Source organism: Marmota flaviventris, chromosome 1, assembly GCF_047511675.1.
Source record: "Marmota flaviventris isolate mMarFla1 chromosome 1, mMarFla1.hap1, whole genome shotgun sequence".
Classification (NCBI taxonomy): domain Eukaryota; kingdom Metazoa; phylum Chordata; class Mammalia; order Rodentia; family Sciuridae; genus Marmota; species Marmota flaviventris.
In genome coordinates this window covers 137,079,200-137,098,750 of record NC_092498.1, presented here as the reverse complement: position 1 = coordinate 137,098,750, position 19,551 = coordinate 137,079,200, and the positions used below count along the sequence as shown (strand labels likewise).

The following is a 19,551-nucleotide window of genomic DNA, read 5'->3' as shown; positions in this document are numbered from 1 at the left end:
GGGCCTGTGTGGCCACCAGGGGGTGCTCTTGGCTCTTCCCTCAAGGAAGTATTTTCTTTTGTAGGTGACATGTGGGATGGGTATCCTAATAGGAGATTTTATCTTTGAGAAATAGACTGTTGTGGAGGGAATCATGCCACTGGCTTCCCTAGGCTCTGCCTGAATTTATACATTCCCTGGGGCTCTTGGAAGCATGGTACAAGCAGGCAGGTTGCCTGCAGCTCAGTCTCCTAAGCCTTCAAGCCTCAGGCTGGGAAAAGCCCAGGGCTGGCCCTCTCTGCTGGAAACTGCCCCATGTTTGACCCATGGAAGAGAACCACAGACCATGGATGGCTGGGCTTTGGCTCCCCCTTATGCCAACTTCTCTCAAAGAGCTTAATTAGTTAAAAATGGATTCGGCCCGCTGCTCCCCAGGGTGGGGTGTTAATAATTAGAAACTCCATCTATGCAGTGACTAAAAATACCACCACTGTGATAACAAGGCAGAGGCAGGCCGCAGGAAAGCAGCACCAACCCGGCTGGTAAAAGAGAGAGCAGCTGGGAACCCAGCTGCCTCAGGGGTACCCGCCCCCCTGCCAGCAAGAGCCAGTGCCAGGCATTAATGTACCTTGGCTCTCTGGGCACCTCCCTCTGTTCCAGCCTAACCATCTTGTGCCTGCCCCTAAAAACCATCTGTAGTGGGTTGAATTGTGCCCCCTGTCCAAAAGACAAAAGTGAATGCAAGCTTACTTGGAAAAAGTATCTTTCTTTGCAAATGGAATGGCTACCTATGAATCAGGTGTGGAGTTTGCCTAGGTATCTGAATCTGAGCCCTGGGTCCCTGTCTTCTCTCCTTTGTTCTCCTGAGATTTCATGGCTTGTTCTGTAATCAAACTGGAAGCCAGTCCCCTACCACTGGTTCCGGGCCTTTTGGTTTCTCTGAAGTGGTTAAGGCAACAGGGGGCTGGGGCTGCAGCTCAGTGGTAGAGCCTGTGCTTAGCAGGTACGAGGCCCGGGGCTCAGTCCCCAAGCAGAACAAGAAAATAAAAAAATAAAAAAATAAAGAATCCAGAAATGGATGTCTGGGCTCTGTGCCTCATTGTTTTGTAAATCAGCAGGATCTGAGAGGGACAGCTTAAGCGAGAAGGTATGTTCCAGAATCAGGACTCGATGGTCCCAAGAGAAAAAGCTAAGCACGTCTGTTCTCTATGGTCCTGAGTTTTGTCACAGGCTCTTCCACGTGACTCTAGGCCAGCCTGTTTTCATTCCATGGTGAAATAATGATACAAACAACATCAATTCTAGTTTACTGCACATTTGGCCCAGCGTGAAGGCTTTACACCTGTCAACCCTGACGCAGGTATTCCTGTGTGCTCCCCAAGGGCACCCAGCTCAGGATGGATGGCACAGGGAATTCCACCTCCCTCCAGAACTTTTTTTTTTTTTTAATATTTTTTCTAGTTGTAGTTGGACACAATACCTTTATTTTATTTATTTATTTTTATGTGGTGCTGAGGATCAAACCCAGAGCCTCACACATGCTAGGTGAGCTCTCTACTACTGACCCATATTCCCAGGCCAATAACGTACTCTTAATTTAGGATTATTTTCATATTATGTTTGGAGTTTGATATAAGAACAGTACAACCAATCTCAATTTGGGTGTTAAGAAAGAAAAAAAAAAAAAACACTTGAGGCTGGGGTTGTGGCTCAGTGGTAGTGTTTGCCTGGCACGTGTGAGGCACTCGAATCAATCCTCAGTACCACATAAAAAATTAAATAAAGGTATTATGTCCACCTACAACTAAATGTTCTTAAAAATTTTAAAAATAAGGGCTGGGGATGTGGCTCAAGCGGTAGCGCGCTCGCCTGGCATACGTGCGGCTTGGGTTCGATCCTCAGCACCACATACAAACAAAGATGTTATGTCCGCCAATAACTAAAAAATAAATATTAAAATTCTCTCTCTTTAAAAAAAAAGAGAGAGAGAGAGAGTGTTTCTAGGTTATTTGCAAATTCTCTGCCATTCATACAAGGAGCTAGAGCATCCGTGGATCTGGTGTCTGTGGGGGCCTGGAACCAACCTCCCAGGGATTGCAATGGACGCTGAATGTGTTTAAATACGTGGCGGTGAGAAGAAAACTCTAGAAGTCATCCTTTTGATGGTTAGTTACCTGCCGGATGTGAGAAAAGGGGGATATTTTCTATCCTCAGATGCTAATTATATGTTAAATCTTTTATTTGGATCATGTAATACTGTCATGCTTACAACTTGACAAAAATATTGGGGAGGGGAGGTACAAAGGGCCTTGCTAAGTTGCCGAGAGTTGCTGAGGCTGGCTTTGAATTCTCCATTCTCCTGCCTCAGCCTCCCAAGCTGCTGGGATCACAGGCATGTCCCACCCGTACCAGGCCACAGAAATAATTTTTAGAAGCAAATGTCATAATTTAGAACTGAGTCACAATAAAATATCCAGAATAGGTAAACCCGGACAGAAAGCTGGTTGAGGTTGGAGGTGGGAAGTGATCTCTAATGGGCATGGGATTCTGTTTGAGGTGCTGAAAAGGTTCTGGAACTAGACAGAGGTGACAGTTCCACTATATTGTGAATGTACTTAACACCGCTGAGCTGGACACTTAAAATGGTAAAACTTGTGCTTGCTGTATTTTCCTACAATTAAAAAAAAAATTACAAATGAAACAAAACAAAACCAACAAAAAGAGGCGGGGGGGGGGGGGGGGGGTGGTAAAAGCCAAAACTAGCCATCAAGGAACTGAACCAGAGTCAGAAAGAGCCCCTCCAATCCCAGGGACTCTAGTCACTATGAGCCACCGTGAGCAGTACCTCTGAGATTCCAGAGGAAGACAGAGGACAGGGACTATTTTCTGGAACACAAGCCAAAGATCGAAACTAGTCAATCACCAGGGAGAACCACCTCTGACCAGAAGCAGGAATCATTCAACAACAGCAGTGGACGTGGGCATCAGCAGTGACTTCTGTCTCCAATCCAATTCCTGAGCTGTGTGTCTTCCCCCCCACCCCACCTCAACCAAGGCCAAAGAATCCCCACCATCTAAGAGAAAACTAAAGAGACGAGAGCACACAACTGGGAAGAAGGGGCTGCCCACTTTCTGTGACAACAGTTCCCAAGGTGAGTCCCAGGTTCAGAACCTTGTCAGGGTTTGTGGGATAGTGAAGAGCAAATGGCCTGTCCAGACAACCAGGAACTCTCCGCTCTTGAAGACGACTAGACTCGCCTTCCCCTCGCAGGCACCTGACCACAGAGCATTGAGACATTAGGGGAACTTCTGTTTTCCTGGGGCCCTAAGGAGGGTAGTGCACCCAGTTTACAAGCTCTTTAGCCTGAAAGAGCCGCTCAGACAATGCTCAGGAATATAAATATCTCTAGAGACAGTTAAGTTCAATAAATGAGCTAAGCGGCTAGGGTGTGTGAAAAAGAGACTTCGCAAAACTAATGGTAAGCAGCAAGTGACACTCAGGGAAACAGTAGGGAGTGGTGGGGACTGGGACACACAGGGTCAACTGCTACCCTCCTGTGATTGCAGTCAACGAGGAACGTGGACCAGGAAACTTATATAACTCCCCATCTTTTTTTCTTTCTTTTTCTGGCACCAGGAATTGAGCCCAAGGGTACTTAACCACTAAGCCACATCCCTAGTCCTTTTTTACATTTTATTTAGAGACTGGGTCTCACTAAGTTGCTTAGGGCCTCGCTAAGTTGCTGAGGCTGGCTTTGAACTGGTGATCCTCCTGCCTCAGCCTCCAGAGATACTGGTATTACAGGCCTGCACCATTGGCACCCAGCTCCATATTTCTTAATGTTGGCAGCTATTTACAAACTATGTTTCATACTCTGTAGGCCAAATGCAATGCCTGGAGTCTAGATTTGACCCCAGGAGCTGCCGATATACAACTTATATTCTTGGACCAAATCTGTTGCTTGTTCTGTAGAGAAGACCAAGCAGCCACCTCGGTATCTCCCTGAATGTTGGTGACCTCTTGAGAAGTGAGAAAATCTCTTTCTGTATATCCACTAAAACAAAACAGTATGGCAACAGCGGGCACACGCCCCCCCTCCCCGACCCATTGAACAGCAAGTGTAGCCTAGGCCAGTTACTTATAATCTCTCTTGTTCCTCAATTGTCTCATCTGTAAGATGAAGATAATAAAAGTAGCTCAGTGGTAGAGCACTTGCCTAGCATGTGTGAAGGACTGGGTTTGATCTTTGGCACGACTGGGTTTGATCTTTGGCACCATATAAAAATAAAGAGTATTATTGTCCATTTACAACTAAAAAAAAATTTTTTTAAATCATCTTTTTTTTTTTTTTTTTTGTAGATGGATACAACATAATGCCTTTATTTTTATGTGGTGCTGAGAATCGAACCCAGGTCCTGCTCATGCTAGGCATGAGCTCTACTGCTGAGCCACAATTCCAGCCCTTTAAATAATCTTTAAGAAAAAAAAGTACCACCTAGGGTTGCTAGTTTACACACAGAAACACCTGCACTACATGCAGTCACTGATAGAATCACACACACAATCATGAGCTGCCACTGAACCTCAGGGCAGGGCACTGGGCTCTTTGCATTTTGTCTAAGCCCCTGCCTGCCCCAGGCTTCCTCCACAGCATCAAGAGGTCTAGGCTGGATCCAGCCTTAGAGATACATCTGGAGGTACAGGTGAGGGCCAGAGGCGGGGCCAAGTCTCATCTCCAGAAAGAAATCTGACCACTCAGCTACTAGGATAGGACACATGAGGTATTTTATAATAATAATAAAAATTAAAAAGGGGGTTTTTCCAAAAGTACAGACCATTTCTTCTTCAGATGAATCAGTTTTTAAACCATTTGCAATATTTCCAGAACCCAATGCCATTCATTATTTTATGATTGATGAAAATACCTTTGTTTTCATTTTAAGGGATCTCAGAAGGAAAAAAAAGTAGCCACATGAAAGAATCCTAAGGTTTCCTTTAGGAAATCTAACATTAAATAGGGCTGGGGATGTGGCTAAGTGGTAGAGTGCCCACCTAGCATTCACAAGGCATTGAGTTCGATCCTCAACACCACATAAATGTAAAATAAAGATATTGTGTCCACCTAAAACTGAAAAATAAATATTAAAAAAAAAAAAGGCTGGGGTTGTGGCTCAGTGGTAGAGTGCCTGCCTAGCATGTGTGAGGCACTGGGTTCGATTCTCAGCACAACATATAAACATATAAACAAATAAATAAATAAAGGTCCATCAATAACTAATAAAAAATTTTTTAAAAAAGCACATTTAGAGCCAGATACCATGGCACATGCCTGTAATCCCAGCATCTCAGGGGCTGAGATAGGAAGATTTCAAGTTCAAGAACAGCTTCAGCAACTTAGAGCATGTCTCAAAATAAAATTTAAAAAGGACTGGGGATATAGCTCAGCGGATAGTGCCTGCCAAGCATACATTAGGCCCCAACTTTGATCCCCACTACCACAAATGAATTTTTAAAAAAGCACAGTTAGGAATGGGGGTGTAATTCAGTGGTAGAGCTACTGGGTGAAGGGTTGGGAGAGGGCATAGACGACACACAGCAAGATTAGGAAATGGGCTTAGGAGCCCAAGATCTTTCACTCCAGGAATGGGCTTAGGAGCCCAAGATATCTCTCTGTCTGTCTCTCTCTCTCTTTATTTTTATTTTTTTTAAATCAAGTCTTGCCATTTTTTTTTAAGACTTTTTTTTTAAGTTGTAGATGGGCACAATACCTTTATTTATTTATATGGTGCTGAGGATCGAACCCAGTGCCTCACGCAAGCGAGACAAGCGCTCTACCACTGAGCCACAACCCTAGCCTGAGTCCAAGATCTCTTAATGTTGCATGGAAAATTTTATAAATTTTTGGAGGGTGGAGAGTTTTATTTTCATAAAACTCTTAAGAGGTCAGCAACCGGGCTTGGGATGTGGCTCAAGCGGTAGCGCGCTTGCCTGGCATGCGTGCGGCCCGGGTTCGATCCTCAGCACCACATACAGACAAAGATGTTGTGTCCGCCAAATACTAAAAAATAAATATTAAAAAAAAAAAAGAGGTCAGCAACCTCCAAAACTCATAAAGTTAATGAAAAAGACCCATTCACAAGTAAAGATCTGCTGGGAGGGGTGGGCGCAGGGGAGGATAAGAGGAAAGTGGGGCAGGGATCATGAACTGAAATAGATTTCCATGCATGTGGCTTACTCTTAGAGCACCTGCTTGGTATGCAGGAGGCCTTGGGTTCAATCCCCAGCACCGCAAAAAATAAAACAAGGTTGGAGTTAGGGGTTTTGTACACCAGCACCCTCTACTGATAGCACCTGCCAGGCTACCTGATGCAGATCCCAGGTCTTTGACCCCCAAAGTTCAGTCCTTGGTCAGTGAGCCCCTCGATGGCAGGAACAGTACTAATAGTTCTGTACCCCAGGGCCCAACACAATGTTTCCTGAAAGAACAAATGTACGACCAATTCCTAAAGAAGAGGCAAGTTCAGTTTGCAGCCCCAGAAGGCAGGTGGCTTTCCCTGGGCATCAGACATTGTAGGAGGAAGCCCAAATGTCTCTGCAGCCTTACACCAGAGCCTTAGCCACACTGAGACAGGAGGCAGTTCTGTGTGGTTGGATACTCTCTCCTGCATCCTCATATCTGAGACTTCCCTTAACCTCTCTGAGCCTATACCCTCATTGGTTAAATGAAGATGAAAACAAAGACCTCTGAACCTCAGGCCATCATGTGGTAACCACATTAGCTGGAAGAAGACCACTGGGATATACAACCTATTCACATGACACAGATACACACTCCAGGGAACCAGCCACAGTGGCAAGTCCTTTTGACCAGGAGGGAGAAACCAAATTACTGCCACACTCAACCCCTCAGCCAGCAAGACCTCAGCCTTCCAACAAGTACAATGAAAGAATCTGCTGCCAACCACAGAGCCAGCTGCTACCAGGAAGTCCCTCTGCAGCCATTAATGGTGACCCCTGCTCAGGTGCCCTAGGCAGTCCTGCCTGGACAGAGGCCCTCCTTGCACTTGGGTGATCCTCTGAACATGTGCACTAAGCCATCCTGAGCCAAGCTGCCTGCTGTCACAATGGAAAGAACCTGCCCATCTCCCCAGCCATGACCCCTGCCCACCTTCACGCCCTCCAGGAGGGCCTGGGGGTCCTCGATGCCCTCGGGGACACACTTCTTGTTCTCTGGGAGGGACTCAAGTTTCTCCACCAGGGCTTTCAGGCCCTTCAGTTCAAATTCGGTGAGGTGGGTCCATTTGGTGGAGACCTCGGTGGCAGGAGAGCCGCTGGGTGTCTTGGGGTAGTCTATGGGCATCGTGGTAGACTTCACGCTGTCCTCTGACTCATTGGACAAAGTCCTTTTGAGGAACTGCATGGCAGGTGCTTTAGGCTTCTTGCCAAGGTTCTCCTGCTCCTCAGAGGGGGTGCTGGTGGGGGAGGCAGGGCCATCCGCTGGCAGCTTGGGCACCTTATCTGCCCCATCCCCCTCCTCCTCCTTCTCCTCCTCCTGGGGCTGCTGCTCACAGGACTCTTCCTCCATGTCCAACCAGGAATCAGATGAGAAGCCGTCTATGCTGGCCTTTCTTGGGGCATCTGCAGGGGTAAGACAGACAATGATCACCAACCCCTGTGGAAGTTCTGGAACTCCTTTCTCTACACCCCCCGCCCCCACTGTAGAAATCAGCCTTCTCTGAAGATCCTGAGGACCTCCACCTCCCGACCTCCAGAAAGACTGTGGTTAGCTGGACGTAGGTTCACATCCCAACTCTGCTTCTTCCTGGCTATGTGTTGAGAGAGGTTGTTTCACCCCTCTCATCATAACTGGCAATTTATTGAGTGTATAAAAAAGACCATGTGTCATCTGATGCCAATGGTATGAAAAGTCCCTAATGATCCTGGCACAGTGGCACACACCTATAGTCCCAGCCACCTGGGAGGCTGAGATAGGACTGCAAGTTTAAGGCCAGCCTCAGCCACTTGAAGAGGCCCTAAGCAACTCAGTGAGACCCTGTCTTTAAATAAATACAAAAAAGTGGGTGCAGAGGCTGTAGCTCAGTGGTAAAGTGCTTGCCTCGCATGGAGGCACTCGGCTCAATCTTCAGCACCACATAAAAATAAATAAAGATACTGTGTGTTCATCTTAAACTAAATAAATTTTTTTAAAAATACAAAAAATGGCTGGGGATGTGGCTCAGTGGTTAAGTGCCTCTGGGTTTAATCCAGAGTCCCTAATGTATAAATCTCTACAGACAAGAAAGTAGATTAGTTCTTGGTGCAATGGCACACATCTGTTATCCCAGTAACTCGACAGGCTGAGGCAGGAGGATCACAAGTAAGGATCATAACAGCAAGATCCTGTCTCAAAAAAAAATTTAAAATGGTCTGGGGGTGTAGCTCAGTGGTAGACTGCTTAACCAGCATGCATGGGGCCCTGGGTTTAATCCCCAGCACTGCAGAAACGAAGAAGGAAAAAATTATAATAATATAGTAGATTAGTAGTTGCCTAGGGCTGGGGTATAGAAGGAGAGATAAGGAGATGAAAGCTAAATGGCACTGCTTTCTTTTTGGGTGATGAAAATGTTGTAAAACTAATTGTGGTGACAGTTGTTCACACACGTGTGAATCTACTAAAATCCACTGAACTACACACGTTAAATGGGTAAATCATATGATATGTGAACCTCATCCCAATAGAGCTGTTTTAAAAACACAAGGTGTATGGGCTGGGGATGTAGCTCACTTGGTAGAGTGCTTGCCTAGAATGCATAAGGCCCTGGGTTCAATCCCCAGCACCACACATACAAAAAACTGCAAGGTGTGGACTGAGGGTGTAGCACAGTGCTGCTGTGCTTGCCATCATGCACCCAGTCCTGGGTTTGATCCCCAGCCCCACAGGAAGAGGGGGGGGGGAAGGCAGCTGGGCTCTGTGGCCCACACCTGCAATCCCAGCTACTTGGGAGACCGAGACAGAAGAACTGAAAGTTCCAGGCCAGCCTAGCAATTAGCAAGACCCTGTTTCAAAATAAATAGCTAGGGATGCAGTGGCAGAGCACCATGGATTTGATCCTCAGTCCCAGTACCGCACAGAGGAAACTAAATACAAGGCGAAGGTTGAGGATTAATCAAGCAGCACCGAGCCAGCTCCAGCATGCAAGTGTCAGACGATAAACCAGATGCCTCCCTAACTCCTCTCCCTCTCTTTGGCAGAGGCGCCAGAAGGGCCAGGGGCAAAACAGTGGCAAGAAAATGTAAACCAAAAGTGGGCACTGATTACCCAAACAGCCTCGGGAGTCCTCTGTTTCTGCTAACAGAACGAGAAATGTTCTTCTATTACCCTAAATATCCAAAAGCAAGAGAACAGACCCTCTGTTTCCAGGTTTGGGAACTGCCACAAAATCAGAAGTCCTTCCACTCTCCCCAGCCTCTGGACCCCACAGGAGCAGGTAGCTGCTGCAGTCACTGCGGACATCCTGCTATTTCTGGGTTATTTCCCATCTCTCCTGCGCAGCTGGAAGCCCCCAGAAGAGAAAGTTGTGAGGCTTCAGGATTTTCCAACACACCTGATATTGCCATCACCTGACGTGAACAAGACTCTCAACAGTTCCCACAGACAAAGCTGACATCCCAGGTGGCAAATGAATGCTACCCTGTAATGATCCCAGCAGGAACATTCGTTGCCATTCCATGCCCAGCCTGAACCCCCACAAGTCAGCAAGGATGGGAGCCAAAGAAGCAGAGGAAGAAAGCTTATGGGGGCGCGTGAATGTGCTACACATCGGAGATTGCAGGAGAAATCACGAGACCTTAGGAGAGACGAACCAATCTCACATCTGAGATGGGATATATGACATCCAGGAAAACCCCTCAGCACTAGCAGCTCAGCAACACAGATGGGAAGAATTGTGCTGTTCCTACATATTGCAGGTCACGGCTCACTGTCACTGCTAGACACAACTCCAGAGCTGGCATCTATGAGTCAAGACTCAAGGATAACCTGGGTGTGGTGGCGCACGCCTTAATCTAGCCATTTGGGAGGCAGAGAGGCAGGAGGACTACAGGTTCGAGGCTAATCTTAGCAACTTAGGGAGATCCTTGTGTCAAAAAAATAAAAAGGGCTGGGAATGTAGCTCAATGGTAAAGTACCCTGAATTCAATCCCCAATACCAAAAAAAAAAAAAAAAAAAAGATTAAAAAACAGCCATGCAGCAGGGATGATGTCCCTTTAAGTACCAGTGGCCATGCAGGGCACAGCAGCTGCAGTTCTGAACACTCCACTGTACCTCCAAGCTAGCTTCGCCACCACTGCTGCAGCACAAAGGCAGCCTGGATTGTGTGGAAGGCCTGCGCACGGGTCTGCTCAGTTAGAGCAAAACCCAACCCCCAGGGAGTGTCTGTATGGGGGTGTCAGCTGGTGACCACAGGGGAAGAAAAAGAACCAGGATTCTTTGCTCTGTGGGACGGTCCTGCTTCTGTAACCTGCTGGTGACCTGCTACTCCCCCCATCTGCATAGCCGTGAGTTGGAGGTGACAAAGTGACTCCTTGGGGGTCATGGGTTCTTTTTCTTGGCTTCTGTATTCCAGTTGAGAACCTGGCAAGGTTGCCTTCCCCTGAGGGACGTCTAGGATTCTGCCCAACACTCTGGCTCAAAAGAATCCCCTGAATCCCAGACTGTCCCCAGTCCCCAATGAAGAGACAACTCTTGCCCCAGCCATGAGGGCTGTCCGAGGGCTCTGGGGGTCACTCACCAACGAGCATGGACTCTCTCTGGTATTCCTGAGTGAGGTAGGAGCGCTGAGTCACACAGTACACATATCTCTCCAACACATACCAGCACATCTCATAGTAGAAGGGGTAACGGAACTTGGGCTGCACCTAGAAGCAGAGACCAGGTGGGCACAGGTCAGTTTCCGAGGGCCACGGGGACAGGAGGGAGAGAAGCAGGGGCAGGTTCCATAGGTTGGGGTCACTCTTATCATCTTAGCAAGAGCACTAATGGCGGCAGGGAAAAATGGGGGGTGTCACTGGAGGGGAGGAGGGAGGCAGGCGCTGGAAGGGAGGATGCCAGCAGCATGCACCGATGAGGCAGAGGAAGAAGCCTGGGTGAGGGCAACGCTTCAGAGGTCCCCAGGCTGCACACCCGGGAAGGTGGAGGGCTTGACTTTGTGCTTCTGTGAGATGCAGGCAAACAGAGCTGTCCCCTGCCCTGCTGACAGTGGCTATGGGAATCTGTAGGTGGGAGCCCAGCCTGACCCCAGCTTACAACATACATGGGCTCCTTGTTCTAGAATGTTCTTGCACAGACTCTGCTGTCTCTCCCTCCCCATTTAAAGGGAGAAACCCACCCCAAGCCTTACCCATCGGCAGACAGGCTATGGAACACCTTCCTCCTGCACTCTGGGAGGGAGGCTGTGGGGAGAACCAATGATGATGGGGTATGGCCTCACCTACCTCCAGGGGCGGGGGCCTCAGGTGTCCACCTCCTGCTCCTCCCCACACCACCTGTACTGCCCCAGCCTGTATTGCTACCAAGGGCTCCCTAGGGCACAAGTCCCTGGCATGACGCAGACATCCTGACACCAGGGCGCACACACCTGGAAGTCCACATGGAGGGCCCCCTTGGATGTTTCTTATGGGGGGAAGTAAAGGTGAGAGAGTGGATGGAATCTAAAAGGTTTGGCTCCCCAGGGGTGGGGGGAATTCCGATGGGTGGCAGTGCGGGATCTGCACAGTGGAAATAGCAGCAGAAGATGGGAAGGAAGCAATACCCTGGCACAGAGAAGCCTTCTGGAAACTGCATCCTGAGTGGGTGAGGAAAGAGCAAGGATGTTGAGGGTGGTCCCCATCTCTCACGGCAGGGCCCTCTTCTCCAGACACTACACGGGGGTCTTGCTTGACCGTGCTCGCCCCTGGCCTGCTCTCTAGCTCTCTTGCCAAGGGTCTGTCTGTGCCAGTCAGAAACCCCCTCACCTCTTTCACCCACCAGGAACTCAGGGAGTTGGAGGTTAAGCAAACACGCTCTGCCAGCCCAGCTCCCCTGTCTGCTGACAATACAAGCGCAGCGCTCTACCTCTGGGATGGAGACAGATACAAGCACACCTGCTGTTCTCCAGGCACCCACCTGGAAAAGCTCCCACCTGCCCTCTGCTCCTTGCCCTTGCCTGCTAGCTTAGTTTCTGAGGCCTCCCATTGGGTCCATTTGCACTCCCTGCCTCTGGTGGGTGGTATGCTTTGGAATGAGGTCATGGCCGTCGCATGCTTTCCAGCTCCTTGGGGAGATGCATGGAGGTGGGATCATAACCTAGCGTTTTCCTTGGCTCCAGCTACTTTCTGAGAAGCCCAGTTTTATTGCTGTGGTATTAATCTTTTTGCACAGTTACTGGATCCATGTCCCCTGGAGATTACAAAAGAGAGGGGCTCTTCAGCATGAAGCAGACCTTGACCACCTGTGACAAAGGGTTTGGGGGTCTTCAGCTCCTCCCCCCCATTGGAATTTTGAAACAAATCACCAATCCCTCAAATGCAAGCTGAGGAGACAGGCTCTCACTGGTATATCTTTACTTGACTGGTAAAACTCTGAGTTCATTTTGACTTTTCAAATTTTTTTGGACATCATCCAAGCCACTGTGCCAATGGATGAGCACTATGATGCCTGAGAATCTTCCTAGATTAGGAAAAAAAAAACAAAAACATGGAGGGGCTGTATTTCAGGAGGGGAAGATAAATCTCCCCTCTTTGTTGCTGAACCCAAGGGAAACCAGCTGGGTGAAAATAAATGCTGATGAAGGAATTTGAGGGGTTTTTTTGTTTTTTGTTTTTATTTTTAATTTTTTTTTCCAAGAGAGGAGACTGAGCAGAACAAAATTTGCAAAGAGTTGACTTACAAACGGATTGTCGCCTTCCACCCTTCGCCTTCAAAAGGTTTCAGCCACATGCCTGGGAACATTAAACACACGATTGCTCAATATTATTTGGTGACAAACTCGGAGCCTCACCAAACTGAGTTGTTAACTGACCTCAGTCCAAAATGCAGGGCAAGGCAGTCAGAAAAGGCATGCACTGCGGGGTGATCGCAAGGTTCAATTTGAGTTCCAAAGGCCCATTCGAGGGGCACCTGGCCTGAGCCCCACTTTGGAGGCCTCAGTCATCTGAGATCTGAACGGCCTTTGGAGATGACAGCCGAGGTGTCTCAGTGCATCTAGAACTCCCAGGTCTCAAGGAGTTGCACAAGTCAAACACAAGGGTGGGTGGAAGTGCCTTAAAATTTGTTTTTCTCCTGGAAAAAAAAATCAATGGGGGGAAAAAATCCAATGGTGGGGGGGTAGGGAGGGGGAGAGGAAGGGTAAATTATTTGCAATTTCCAAACAGATTTGCTGGCTGCGAGGGAATGGATATGTCGGCATTACCTTTTCTGGGAAGGCTGCTTTCACTAAAGCCATTAGCAGGGGGAAAAAAAAGATAAGTATAAGAGACGCAGCAGTTTGATGAGTGATCATTTGGACCATCCCTGTCCCTTATTAACCTAACCGGATTTAAAAGCGCATCGTGATCATGACATTATCTTAGAAGACCAGCATATCGCATCCATACCAGGACACTTCGTCCATCTTTCTTATCTTCAGAGTGGGGAGGGAGTGGAAATCCACCAGGCACTAAGGCTGTACCTGACCTGCCACCTTACTGGCAGTGACACTGCCAGGTGAGGTCACCTACCATCCAGCCCAGAAAAATTACAACAGTGAGAGCAAGACATGACCTCCTGGAGAATCTCAGGGCTTTCCAGTCGGGATGAGGGTCCCCCATCTTCAGCCACAAAGGCAAATTCCTTTTCTAACATAAACCTACATCACGGGCCTTTTAGTCTGAGAGTCCTCCGGCCCACCTCCTGCATGTGGTTTCCACAAGCAAAGCCAGGTTTAAGGACTTTTGGAAAAACTACTTTTTATTTATTCATTCCTTTGCGGTGCTGGGGATTGAACCCAGGGCCTTATACATGCTAGGCAAGTGCTCCACCACTGAGCTATATCCCCAGCCCGGGAAAAACTATTTTTAAATGATGATAACCTTCTTAAGGGAGCTCAGGGGGATGCAAAGAATTAAGCTGTAGCGAGCTGACAAGGAGCCCTGGCATTTTATCTGGCTTCCAGGACTCTCTCTGCAGTGCCTTTTGTCTGCCTTGGCTCCTAAGACATAAACAATTGAGCCTTGTAGCCAAGCCCCTCTCCAAAGACCAGAAATCAAAGCAGATTAAAAAGCCTGCCGCTGGTTCCAGCCCAGCCTGCCCGTCAGCCTGTCCCCATCCCCCCATCTGGCAACCTGCTCCAAGGAAACCAGATGGGGTGCCCACTCAGAGGACAGGGACAGGGGGTCTTGGGGGAGGGGCCCTGCCACACATCTCAATATGGACACAATATTCCACAAGAGCTAAGCGTGAAGCCTGCCTCCTGCCTTGAGCACCGCCAGTGGGGGAGGGAGCTGGCTTCTCTGGGAATGATGGGGCCCAGATCCTCTGAGATACATACTCAGATTCCCAGGGGAGGGGACGGCTGCCCAGCAAGTTGCCAAAGTCTTTAGAAATCCCAGCCTGACTCTGGCTTTCAGGAATTGCCTGGAAAGTCCTAAGCTTGACCTCCCGCTCTAGATTGTTCTGTTTCTATCCACACCTGCTGGTATGCTCACAAATTGGCCTGCTCTTCAGGGCCAAAGAACAGTTGGCCTGAGCCCCAGACAGCACTGACCCAGACTGTGAAACACCACTTGGGCCTCAACTGTGCCTTCCCCTGGACAGCCCAGAGTAGCACACTCCAGATCAGGGCTGGGCTGGTCTTTCCAGACCAGGACAGGAGGGTAGGGTGGGTGACAGAGGGGAGAAAGCCCACAAACAAGGGGTTTGCACAGAGTCACAGAACCCAGTGTCTGAAGACCTGGGCATCACAGGCAGCAAATACACCAGCTACAAATGTCCACATGCCCTTGGAGTATGCATGACTGCCCACCAGGGCTTTGGGTCGTCTCCAGAGAACCTCTGGACCAGGCCCCTCCACATCAGGACTATTGAAGGGGTCCGGTTCACATAGTGGCTAAGACTTTGACTCAAGGATGTGATTCCATGAAGAAGACCTGGGCCTGAAAAAAAGATCAGGAAGATGGACTTGGCCCAGAGCTGCTCTTTTGTGAGATGCTTCTTTAGGGTCCAGGCACATCAATGCCTCTCTGAGGCCAAAAAGAGGTAACTCCAAGGCAAATCCCAAGAAGAAAGGGTACCATCTACCCCCACAATGGAGGGTGCTGAGCCCTAAGAAGGAACGATGCATTGATACACATGGCAGTGTAGGGTGACCTTGAAAACACCATGTAAAGTGAGAGCCAGACACAAAAGAACACATATTGTCCAATTCCATTTATAGCCAATGTCCAGAATAGGCAAATCCATACAGAGAGTTGATTGGGGGCTGTTGGAGCAGAATGGGTGGGATAGGGAGTGACAGCTGATGGGTACGAGGTTTCTTTTTAGGGCGATGAAATGTTCTGGAACTAGCGGCGATGGTTACACAATGTTGTGAAGATACTAAAAACCCCGATTTGTGCACTTTGAATGTAGATTTTATGGTTATATGAATTATATCTCAAAAGAAACATTGAAATAGCCATGTTAAAAAGAGAGAGAGAGAGAGAGAAAGAGAGAGAGAGAGAAAGAGAGAAAGAAATGGCCCCTCTTTGCCCCAGGGATCCAGTTTCCAACCCTTGGTCTTGTCTCAGATACCTGGGGACGCTTGCTCAAGCCCCAGAATGGGGAAAGCGGGTGGTAAGTTCCCAGCCACCTGAGCTCTGTAGGGGAAACTCAAGGAACACAGGACACACATAGACCCTTGGTCCTGGGGCATGGGTTGGGGAAACCCGATATAAGAGAAATTGTCACTGTCAAAGGCAGAGGAAAGCCTTGGCCTCAAAGACCTTGAAATGTCCCCAGTAGGCACTGAGACTAGCTCGGAGAGGGGACCTGGGGGAATTCAGGCTTCCTCTCCATCAGATTTCAGGTCCCCAGGGAGAAGGCATAGCCAATAATTCCTGAATTTGGACCAGGGTAGACCCTCTTTCCAAGACCTCCAAACATCAGCAACAATAAGATCCCCCAGCCCCTCACACCCCCTTCCTCACAGGAGAAGAAAAGGGCTAAGTTCCTGATATCTTATGCTGTTTTCTCAAGAGATACTTCCTCTTCCACAAGGAGGCTTGGCTGCCTTTTGTCTGGAGATGATCAAAAAACTTGAGGGACTCTTTGGGGATACCCTCCCCTCCACCCTGTAAGACTACAATCCAGGCCTGGCTCAAGACAGGGAGTAAGAGGGAAAGGGGGACTGCAGAGGACTTCATAATGGTTGGCACCACCACCACCACCCCCAGGAGAGAAGGAAGCCTCCTTACCCGGGTTCTGTCCTCGATCTCGTAGATCCGCAGCTGCATGGGCACGTTGAAGCTATGCAGGATGTTCCCACCGAACACCAGGGAGTCTACGGGGGTGTAGACTGCGTGGATCCAACCTGGGGTGCAGAGGGTAAAGGAAGATGAGCCTCCAGTCCCCTGGCGACTCCTCTCCACCCAAGGCCTGAGGGAGGGAAAGATGGCACTCAGGAGGGCCTGGGGGTGCCACGAGTGTGTGCCTAGGGCTGGGAGAATTCCAACACAGAGAGATAGTTGGTGTAGAAAGCCAAGACTCCTGGTTAGCTTAGAGGAACTGGGCTGGCAGCCACAGTGGCCCCTGGCTACTTCTAGTCAGGTGGTAGAAGCTGCAGACCAAGCCCGACCTCGAGGACCTTGAGGGCCAAGTCTTTCTCCTGGGACCCCGCTATGGCAGCCAATAGAGAGTCAGGCCCTGTTCCCAGCTTCCACGCTGGCTAGGCAGCTGGAAACACCCCTCCCAGGCTGCACATCTGTCCCGAGCCTTTTTCTCATCATTGCCACAAGCACCAGGACAGCTCAGAGCCACAACAAAGGAGTGATATCTTGCCAGAGAGGCAGGACCCAGACACTTTCCTCTGCAGAGTACAACTTGTCACTGAATCCTCCAGGCACATTTCCAGGTGGCCTCCTTCGCCACACGATGCCTGCGCCCCATCTCAGCTCTGCTTCCACTCGGCCCCCGATGCTGAGCGGCCTGACAGGCCTCTTTCCTGCAGACTGCAGCTTCAACAGCATGGGCCCTGGCTGTTCATCTCCCTGGGATCCCAGGCCACAGCCCCACAGTCACCACAGTAAGGATACTGAAATACTCACTTGTGCCAGGCACAGCCTCAAGGCTTTCCAGACCTTTCCTCGGCTCATTAATTCTCCCAGAAGCCCTCTCAAAGACATGTATTCAACCCGAATACACGAAGAAACCAAGGCACAGAAAAGTCAAGTCACCGTGGGGATTTTGAACCCAGGCAGTCAGCCTCTGCTTGATCCCGCTAGGGACAAAGAAAGATGCAGAATTCATCCAACAGCCACCCCTCAGTTCAGGCTGGCCATCCTGCCAAGCGCCTGAGAGACCGACATGGCTCCAGGTTGCCAGATAGAGGCAAAGTGAGGGGCTAGAGAGCTTTGCATCGAGTCCAATTCACAGATGCTGAAACTGAGGCTCAGAGGAGGCCAGCCACTCGCTGAGCAAAGTCGCAGCTGACAAGAGAAGCAGCTCCCTTTTTAGCTGGGAAGTCCCAGGGGACAGGCATGGAAACACACAGGAGAGGCAAAAGGAGAAACACGGTGAGAAATAAGAGACAGAGGCAGAGACAAGGGCAGACAGAAGCAGAACAAGCCCCAGTGGGAGACAGAGGGAGGTCAGTCGGAGGGGAGGGGGCAAGTGGGCAAGGGCAGCAGCCACCCAAGACTCTTCTCCCGTCCATCTGTGTGCCTAATTCTGTTTCTTTTTTGGTTTTGTTCAGTTTGTTTGCTTTTGCAGCGCTGGGAATCAAACCTAGGGCCTCGCACTTGCTAGGCAAGCGCTGTACCACTGAACTGCACCCCCAAACCCTATGTGCCTAAGTCTTTTACTCAAAGGAAAATGACAGGGAGAGACCCAATCTGCCTCTCCCCACAAGCCCAAGCAGTTGAGTCGCTCCCCTGTGAGCTGTGACACGCCAGCCCTGAGTCATAGGCGGCCACCGCTGCTAGGAGCAGAGCCGCCACCTGGGAAGAGCATAGGGAGGCTGAGACCTCAGCTGGACACTCGGCTGCTGGCCCTTCCTACCAGGGCAGACCTGGCGGTCCTCAGGGGAGAGCAAGGGAAAGATGGTGTAGGAGGCAGCCACCCCCAGGCATAGGAACAGAGGCTTCCCTTTACCAGCCCGGCTCTGCCTTTCACTCCCAGGCTCCGGCTTGGCCATCAAATGCAGCTACTCCGTGGGCCAGGTGTGCCACTGCAAGCCACCTGGGCCCTCATACCCTCTGTGCAGAAAGACAAAGGCTGCGCCTCTGAAAGGCCTCGGCCCCTATAGTTCTTCAATCTCCAGCCTCTGCTGCCTGCCGGCTGCTCTTCCTGGTCTCACACTTCCTCCCGTGCCCACCTCCCTCCCTCCACAAAGCCCAACCCAGTGGCTGGTGTTCCAGGCTGCCCCCATCCCTGATCACCGTGTGACAGGAGCATGCGACTGCCCCCTCCCCTGGCCTCAGTGTCCTGCCTGACAAGAAGGAGAGCACTCCCTTCCTGGTGGAGAACTCACTGTGTAGGGAATGTGTCACTGATTGTGATGTTCTTGCCAATCACGAGGGTCTGGGAAAGGCTGGCACACATGGAAATCCGTATTAATCAGCCTCGGACTCTCCCTATTCTCCTGGCAGGTGGAGCCGCAGACGCACCTGGCTTATATCCATGAGCCCAATGTGTGAGCAAAGAGGGAAACAGACGGGAGTTGCCACTGCAGGAAGGGAATCTGCACACCCCAACATTTGAGGGATTCTGGAAGCTTCTTCTGACCCCAGGGCTCCCTGGTAGGTCAGGTGGCCTGCCCTGGATTACAGTGGCTGCTGAATCCCTCCCCCGCCTGCTCACATCTGCCTCACTGCCCAAATGCTGGCCTCAGGAAGAACCCAGGAGGAGAAACCACAGCCGTCATGAGCCCCATCCTTGCCTACCCTCCCAACGGCAGCCCGCTCGTAACAATGCTCCAGGAAATCTGAGAGCAGGTGTCCCGGGCTGGTGGCTGGACAGGGGAGGCTGGCATCTGCCATCGGTTTTCAGTCCAGAGCCATCAGCAATATGATGGCAATAAACAGAGGCTATTCAGGCCAAGTGACAAGGGACAGATGCACTCATGGAAGGAGAGCAGCAATCCACAAAACCCACCGCCAGGCTGATCTCTAGGACCTGAGGGGGCCAAGAAGGGCAGTGAAGGCATAAGGAGTCTTACCCACAACGGATATTCAGGATTCAGAATCAAAAGCCCCCTCCGTACAGCTGCCTCCTCCAGTGGAGGTGCTTCACACAGAGGTTCATGACCCACAGAGGCCCATGACCTACAGAGGCCCATGACCCACCGGGGCCCTGGCTTCA

General features: G+C 49.9%; 1 protein-coding gene across 3 annotated transcripts in view; it reads right to left on the bottom strand.

The window, feature by feature from the left end:
• The window catches only part of Kdm2b (lysine demethylase 2B), a 119,760-nt gene that overhangs the window by 53,604 nt on the left and 46,605 nt on the right, over positions 1-19,551 (bottom strand). For all 3 annotated transcript variants that reach the window (XM_027949130.2, XM_071616631.1, XM_071616634.1), the window contains 3 exons: positions 16,449-16,564; positions 10,772-10,898; positions 7,149-7,618 (listed from right to left, as the gene is read on the bottom strand). In XM_027949130.2, coding sequence (XP_027804931.2) covers positions 7,149-7,618; positions 10,772-10,898; positions 16,449-16,564 — 713 coding nt within the window. The remainder of the gene's footprint in view (positions 1-7,148; positions 7,619-10,771; positions 10,899-16,448; positions 16,565-19,551) is intronic.